At 54.0% G+C, this 8,207-nt stretch overlaps 1 protein-coding gene across 1 annotated transcript; it reads right to left on the reverse strand.

Moving 5' to 3' along the window:
- Window positions 1–1,934: 1,934 nt before the first annotated feature.
- On the reverse strand, window positions 1,935–3,933 carry LOC116487341 (C-type natriuretic peptide-like). Its single transcript, XM_032184182.1, has 2 exons — window positions 3,835–3,933; window positions 1,935–2,213 (listed from the first exon to the last, which is right to left on the reverse strand). The coding sequence occupies exons 1-2, from the start codon at window positions 3,931–3,933 to the stop codon at window positions 1,935–1,937; spliced, it is 378 nt and encodes a 125-aa protein (XP_032040073.1).
- Window positions 3,934–8,207: the final 4,274 nt, after the last annotated feature.

Consider the following 8,207-nt stretch of genomic DNA (forward strand, 5'->3'; position numbering starts at 1 on the left):
CTCCCCACACGCAGTATAGGGAATGGGGGGGAAACCTCGTGGTAGATGGGCAACAAAGAGAGGGTTGTGCTGGGCTGCTGCCTGCTTCGCTCCCCCTGCTTGGGCCCTCGCACGTGGTAGCAGTGGGTCCCCCAAGCCTCCTGCACCGAGGGAGAAGCAGGTCGCCATGCCCGCCGCCTGCCATCACAACATGAATAAGGATGGCCGCTAGTCCCCACTCTGAGGGCCCCCCAAGCCTTTCTCTGTCCCCCCTGCGTGGTTTTAGCCAGGCCATGCTCTGAATGCGGCTGCCTCCCCAGCAGGCAGCGCGGCACACAGCGTGAGGACCATGGTAATGAGGAACTGCGGCGCTGCTGCTGCTGCTGCTGCTACCCGCGGGACGTGACGGCGGAAATCCTGCCCACCGCCCCGGGAGAGCTGACGGCGTGCCGCCACCACCTTGGCCCGCCTTTTGCCGGCCGGCTGGGTTTGGGGTGTGTGAAAAAGGAGTGCTCCCCGCGTGACAGCCACCGTGGCCCTACTGGCGCCCCACGTGCTGGAGAGGCTCTCCAAGCTGTGCCGTGCTGGCTCGGCGTGCTCCGCCGGGAAGCAACAGGGCTGGTGCAGCCCAAGCCGGGGCTCTGTGGGACAGACCCACGCTAGGCTTGAAAGCCTCCATCCCTTGGGAGGGGGGTGCCCAGGGAGCAGGCACCTGGAATATGGTGCCTAAGAGGAGATGGGGAGGAAAGGAAGAAGGTTTGGGAAGGCATGGGATGTTGGCTTGCGGATGTGGAGGGCCGAATTGGCTCAGCCAAGCAGGACTCCAGCTATGCTCGAGGGAAGAGTGTGTGTGGGGGGTGCCTAGCAAGGGGTCACACATCTCGTACGTAACCCAACTCTCCTTATACAGCTGCTATTCCCGGTGCACGGAGGGGCAGGCAGCTAAGTTTAGCCCCGGCCGAGGTTACGACCTTTTCTTAAAGGCCAGGGGGGAGAGCTGCTGCGGGATAGCTGCAAGGGGTGCGATCCCTCGGCGGGGGGGAGCCCCCCTGCACCCCTTGCACAGCAGCCGGCCGCGGGGTCGGGGGGGGAGCTGCCCGGGCACCCCCAGCAGGCACGGGAGGCGCCGTGTTTGCTCAGCAAACACTCGGGCAGCCCAGCTCCCCGCGCAGGGGGGCAGAGTGCGGGCGGGATGAGCCAACGCAGCGGCCCCGTTGCCCCCGAGCGGGGCCCACGATCGATATTTCAGCCTCCTGGCAGCGGCCCCGCAGCCCCGGCCCCGGCCCCGGGCCGCTGCGTGCCGCCCGGCCCACCCGGAATGGCGGCGGGCGCCCAAAATGGCCCCGCGCCTGGGGGCCGCGCCGCCGCCGCCGCCACCGCCGGGGCTGGGGCTGTGGCTGGGGCCGGGGCCGTGCCGCGGGCTCTGCCGCCACCTCCCGGTGGGCGAGGAGGTGTCGTGGTCCCCCCCAAAAAAGCACAACCCCTGGGGATGAGCGGGGATCCTCTCGCGGGGTGCCGCTGAGCCCGGACACGGCGGTTAATTAGCTGTGTTTAATTAGCGAGTCCTCACGCGCGAGGAGCGGGCAGCAGGAGCGCCGTGCGGCTCCTCCGCGCTCCCGGCCTTCAGGGCTGCAGCCGCTGCCTTGCCGTGCTCCTTCCCCTCTGGTCCCGAGCTGCTCCTCCGCAGGCTCCTTCTCCACCTGCGGACAGGCATGGCCGGTGAGCTGCCCAGCAGCCAGGCACCGGCTGTGCCCCACGTCCCCCACGCAGCACTGCCGTGTCCACCCTCATTGCGTTTACCCCACCAGCACTCAGCTCATTTTGCCCCATAACCCATTCTGGGGTCAGCTTTCCCCCCCTCACTCCGCGCCCTCCCTGTAATTCATGCCCTGAGTCTCCCCTTCCATTTGCTGACCCCTCACTGCCAGCCCGCTCACCTCCAGGTCCCTGCAGGCCTAACACCCCAAACCACTGAAGGTCCCGATCCGATCCAGTTTCAGCCCAAAGCAGCCCCTGGGCACGGCCTTCCAGGCCCAGTCTCCAGGGAGTGCCCACTTGCGACTGGTGAGGGTCTTGCGCCAGAGCGGGGCGCGGGCAGCTCTGGCCCCAGACGGGAGGAACGGGAGGGTGGAGGAGAGCAGCTGGGGTCCCGAGCTGGATCCCTCCTCCTTTGTGTTCTCTTCTTCGGCCTGCGTAGATTCGGAGTCCAGGGGCAGCAGCTGGGAAAGGAGCATCTGGGAAGGTGGATAAACAGGGAGGGGATGGGGTGACAGCGAGGTGCCTGTGCTCCCGTTTCTCACTTATCTATCCTGGTGATAAGCCTTGCACCCCAAACCCACTGACCCACAGCCCCCACACCTTCCCCCGGACTCAGACAGGACATAAAACAGTGTCTGTGCACGAAGCACCCTGTCTGTGACATTGCATCCAGACCAAGGTCACCAAGGGGGCAGGAACTGCAGCTCCCGCTGTCTGAAATGATTTTGCTGTCCAAAAGAGCAGGTAGGAAGCTGGTGTGGGTGTGCCTCTCCGTGCATCCCTTGCCCTGCTGTTGTTAATAGGATTCCCCCCCACACACACTTGAAGATAACCAAAGCTTCTGTCCTTGATCCTTTTCCCAGTGCTGAGCTGTGTGCTCAGACTGTTTCGTGGCATTTTCCAGAGGGCTGGTGGGGAAGCGGGACCTAACCCAAATACTCGGTTCTAAAATAAGGGAGAGGCAGGCATGGCCGTGTCGTGGAAGAAGGCATGAGGAAGGAAAGGCTTCTCATCTGCTAGGAAATTCTCTAGGTTTTCGGTGCAGGTGGGCATGTGCTAATTTAATTACACGCCTCCGTCACTGCCAGCCGCCTCCGGCTGTATGGAGACAAGAGTCGGGAGGTACACTGGGCCTGAGGAGGCACAGCATTCCTGCCCATGGGGTCAGCCTGCAGTAGCTGTTCCACATCTATTCCTCTTGTGGATGCTCGCTGACCCAAGGCTGACGCTGCCTTTCTGCAATTTAGCTCCGTTCTGTTCAGCAGTGAGTTAATGGAAGCGGGCACAGACATCTTCAGCGGGGAGTGAAAGCGTCTCCATGGTGAGTCATAGCAGAGTCGGTCTCGTGTTTTTAGTTCATCTCCTAACTACTTCCCTGCAGTTTTCCTTATTGGACAGGGTGAATGATGTGAACACAACATGTCAGAGCACAGGTTAGGGGTTGGAAAAAAAGAAACTGGGTAAATTCAAAAGCCCTAAGTATTGTTTCTGCAATTGGCGAGGGTAAAAGATTTACCAAAATGAAGAAGGCCTTGCTAGCATCCTCTTGGACTAAAAGAGGGCCTAATGTGGGGTATGACTGAGCTTAGGAGTGAAAATCCCAGCATCACACGGTGCACCTTCCTTCTGAAATGTCAGAACCAGGCCACTGAGCATAATGGATAATCACTACGTACAGTATTTCTCGCAGATCCCTCTGCATGCCTGCCTGTCACTTAATGCAAGGGACGTGGCTGTGATTTCTGCTGGCTGCTGGCACAGGGCTGAGCTAGATAGGAGTAGTCTCTTTACAGCTAAAAGCCTCTGCAGGCAGTGTGGAGTCCCCCAGTAAGCCTCCCACAGACCAAAGAGCACTAAAACACTTTTGTCTGTTTTCTGCCTTGAAATGCTGGTGCTCCCCAAGGAGCTGGGTTATAAAGATACAGTCATCCTAGAGCTGAGGCTATTAGACTGAAGGGGAAAGAGCAGAGAGAATAGACAGCACCCTTTGGAAGCTGGAATTTGGGTTCACCACTCATCCCAGATTCAAACACGACCTCCCAAAATTGCCCCTGCTGCTCCTGAAACCTCCCTCAGCTCCATCCCAGCCCCTCCTACCTGTAGCCTCTGTCCTGGTAAGGACATAGCTTGAACGCTGGCAGAGAGCAGAACTAAGAGGAGGAAAAGCGAGCAAGGCCACGACTGCAGCCCCAGCATCTTCTTATCCCAGGGCCTGTGGGAGGTGAGGCAGGATCTGCAGCATCTGTGATCCCTGTCCCCTCCTTGCCTTTATAGCTTTGGTTCTGGCAGGCGCCTGGCCCCCAGCTCTCTGCTGAACTACCCCCCCGGAGCTCCTTAACCTTTCAGCCCTTTTGTCCATGGTGATATATTTCAGGGTGAGCTCAGCAAGACCCCTTCCTCTAAAGAAAAAAGACACAAAGGTGTTTACTGAGTGTCTGGGAAGACGAATGTGAGTGGAGCTGCTGCTGGCCAGGACCTGGAGGTGTCTGTTAGGGTCAGAAACAGGGTGAGACTTCAAGACATGTCCTGAAGAAAGGTACTGAAGGTATTGCATTGTGCAGTGGTACTGAAAATGCTCCTCTTAGAGTGCTGTTAATGTTATTTCTTTAACCAGTGCGACCATGAACTACTGCTCATCCAGTGATAGTCACACTGCTCTCTGCAGGAATTGTCACAAATTCAGCTGCATGACAACACGGGCTCTAGTTTTTAATATTTATATGTTGATGAGCCATTTAGCCTGGGAACACAGAGCCTTGCTGCGGTGGATGTGTGAATTCCAGCACTAACTCTGTGGGATCTGTGGCAGTGACAGGGGCATGGGTCTAAATACATGTGGGCACACAACATAACATGCACGCTGGTTGTCCTGTGTCATTATTCAACGTACACCATCTGGAGGGCTGGGCTGAGTTTCCAGAGGAACCAGCACAGAAAAGAGCTCATCGAGCCTGAACTTGCACTTTCTCAAGCTCGGGCGCACAATGGCAGTGGGACGCCGAGGAGCAGACTCTTACCTCCTAAATCTTCTGGCCATTAGTTCCCCCTCTTTGTTTACCTCTCCCATTTTACTGTAGTTTCTCACCAGCTGAACAAGGCAATGAGGTCACTGTTTGGAGACCAGAGTGCAGAAGTCAGCCTGGGTGTGAAAACAGAAACTAATCAGAAAAGTTTGTTGAGGGAGAAAAGAGGAGGACTGTACCCCAGTACCAGAGCAGTAGTAGTCGTGCTAGGTGAGTTTAATACCTTCAATACCGTTCTTCAGTATCCTTGCACAAAGCAGGTGGGACAAAACTTGACAGGCAGTGTTCTGCTGTCTGTTATTTACTTGCCTTTTTTTTTTAAAAAAAAAAAAAAGAAAGAAAAAAGAGGAAAATAAGAAAATGAGTCTTTTGCAGAGGTAGCAAAAGTCACAGTTCAGTTATTTGCCCTGCCTTACTTTTCTCCTTCCTTCCCTCCCTTCTCTGCAAGCATTTTTCACCTGTAGATGCAGATTTGTGGGACCCTTTCTTCTCTGCCCAAGGAGCCAGAGAGTATTACAAACCATTTTGCATCAACCCTGTCAAAAGTGAGTGTGGGGCTTGAGTCTGAAGCACTGAAGCCAGAAGGAGGAGAGGTTTTGCACAGGTAGGGTGACGTGTGTGGGCATATCCAAGTATATTGATTCCACCATTGCAGCGGGGAAAACGTGTGAAAGTTTCAGAGGGGTGGGAAAAAGGGGAGGGAGGGTGTGAAGCAGACATGCCTTCATCCCACGTGAAAGATGTCTCTGAAAATGTTGTCCTCTACTACCTGTTCACATTCTACCATCTTGAAGCAGCTGAGTCAGTCTGTCAGTGTTCATGCTGCTTGCAAGATGGCCACAGCCAGAAAAATCTCAGTTCGAACGCACAAATTCCAGGAGTCAACTGTTTCCTGAATGAAAGGTAAGAAAAAAAAAACAATGATGCTTTGGTTTTGATACAAAATGTGGTGGTGGCTTGGTCTGGCATCCCTTGAATGTGGTAGCTCCCATGCTGCAAGAAGAATGCCAGAAATGTGTTTGCAATTGCTGTAAATTCCAGCCCAGCTGCACGCAAACTGAGCGCTGCGGGGATGGATGGGCTCTGAGCTCTCAAGTGACTGGTCCCCTTCTTGGGTCCAGCAAAAGCTGGGCCTGGCAGGAGGGAAGGAGTCACTGCTACCCCATACCAAGCAAGAAACTTAAGAAACTGTAGAAAATTTATTTTTTTTTTTTTTCAAATTCTTGCAAATTTGCAAAGCCTGGGTGAATTGCAGGTACTCCTCGACTCAGGTGCAATGAAGCTGCAGCTGCTTTGTCCCAGATCCTTGCTGGGAGTGCAGCGTAACTGAATAGTTGCTCTGTCACGTCCTGGCAATGACTGTGAAGCAAAAAGGTTCTGGCAGACGACGAGTCCCTGATTGCCCCAGTTTTCTCAGTCTCAAATAGGTTATTGTCCTTCTTTCCTCTCTGGTGCTAACAAGTTTCTTCTGTAAAAGCCCTTCCCCCTCTGATGCTGGGACGCTGATTCTAGAGCTTGCAAGACCACCAGAAACGAGGTCTCCTGCTGAATCACAATCAGTCTTTTATAAACAGAATCGCTCAGAGGGAAAGGAGCAGGGCAAACAGAGAGCGGGAGGACTAGGAACTGGGTGAAGCGCTCTGGGAACACCCGTTGGCCCGCGGTGGTGCAAAGGGCTGATGGTTGCTGCGGGCTCCAGCAGTAAGGACAGTATTTGTGTCATTCCAGTAGCACGATGGGCACGAGTCTGGAGCCGCCATGCACTGGAGCCCCTCAGGGGACGCAGACTGCACTGCTGTTGGTACTGACTCATCCCACACGCAGTACAGGCTGTCTCCTTCAGCAGCGACTCATGGTCATCATGGCAACCACAAGCAGAGCTGCTTGTGAGCAGAACGGCAGCGAAGGGCTGCTTCAGGTAGCTGTCTCTGTGTGACTTGTCAAACCCCTCTTCCATCCACGGGACTTCTTTTGTCCATGATACAGAATTGCTGATTCCTCCAGTGCCAGGACAGGCTGGTGGGGATGCTCCACCTGAACAACCTGCAGACAGGGACCAACAGAAACTCCCTTTTGCTGAAATACCACTCTCACTTGGACAGGGAGTGCAGTACCTGTGGAAGAGCGAAGGACAGACTGCAAAGTGGCCAAGGATCCGCTGTGCCAGTCCAGTCACTGACTGCCAAACCTTTGCACTGTCTTAGGGAGTTGCTTTCCTGAAGGAAGTTTATCTGCTTGTAATGGAAAAGGGCAGTGCGTAGCCTGAAGGTAAGCCAATACTTAGACACGAATTTATGGCCAGCTTGCTACCTCCATTCACACTGGGATTTCCCTCAATGAAGTATTGCCACACATTATATCATTCACGTAGGTACAGAAGGTTTACTATGCACACTTGCAACGCCTTGAGCTTAGGTAGGAATCCATAGATGCTGTTTTTTCTTTTGTTCCCATCTGTGAGTGACGTACAGGGGCTGTGGGTGGTGTTGGAAGCATTGTGTACGGTACGCATGACTCGTATTTGCTGTTGAATGCAGAGCTGCTGCCTCTGTTTCTTGTAGTCTTCACTGAATATTAACGTGGGGGGAGTGGGACAGTATTGCTGTAGCTTTCTGATCTTTGTAGTTCATGCAATTGTCCTGTCCGTACAGGCGTGGTGGATGGGTGAGGGGTTGGATTGGTATTTGGCAATATTACGCAGTAGTAGCTGCAAGGGGGCACATCCCTCTGGCGAGTCAGGGGACGTAGTTCACAGGAGCCATCTCCATGAGTAAAGCTGACGCGAGACCCCATGGGTCCCCTGTTTCTACAAACTGCTAACGTGCCCTGTGTCCAGTCAGGTATTGGCATAAAAAAACATTCCCAGGACACTGCAAAACCATGCACTTTCTGCCACTACTTCTACATAGCGATCAAAAAAATAAACTATTGCAGTCTTTTGTCACTATTTACACAGCCAGACCAGAGGAGAACTGAGCAACAGGCTCTGTTTGCTGGTAAACTGAGGATACCACAGTGACTGCAGGAAGAGGTAGGTCCTCAGAGAAAGGACGGGGAAGATCTGGAGGAACCTGCGGACCAGTCTGATTCCTGTCCAGCCAGTCACTAGCCTAAGAAACATCTGCTTTCTAGGCAACTGACAGGTAGGAGGAAATAACTTGCACTATAGCCCTGGGCCAAATGCCAACGTGCCTGTGAGACAGGAGGTTAAAGGCTGTTTATATGATTAACATTCAGTTAAGGCACTTCTTGTTCACATGACAGTCTAAGGAGTGCCAGGCCTGATGTGAGCACCAAGTATGGCATCTCCAGAAGGAAAGAGGTGAAATGCTTGTCTTATTTGAAACATAACCATAATTCTGCATATATGTGTACATTTTTAAACTTTTTGATTTGTATCCTTATATGTTCTCTATTAAAACACTCTAAACAGTCTAAATGAGCTTG

This window comes from Aythya fuligula, chromosome 1 (assembly GCF_009819795.1).
Source record: "Aythya fuligula isolate bAytFul2 chromosome 1, bAytFul2.pri, whole genome shotgun sequence".
In the NCBI taxonomy this organism is placed as follows: Eukaryota; Metazoa; Chordata; class Aves; order Anseriformes; family Anatidae; genus Aythya; species Aythya fuligula.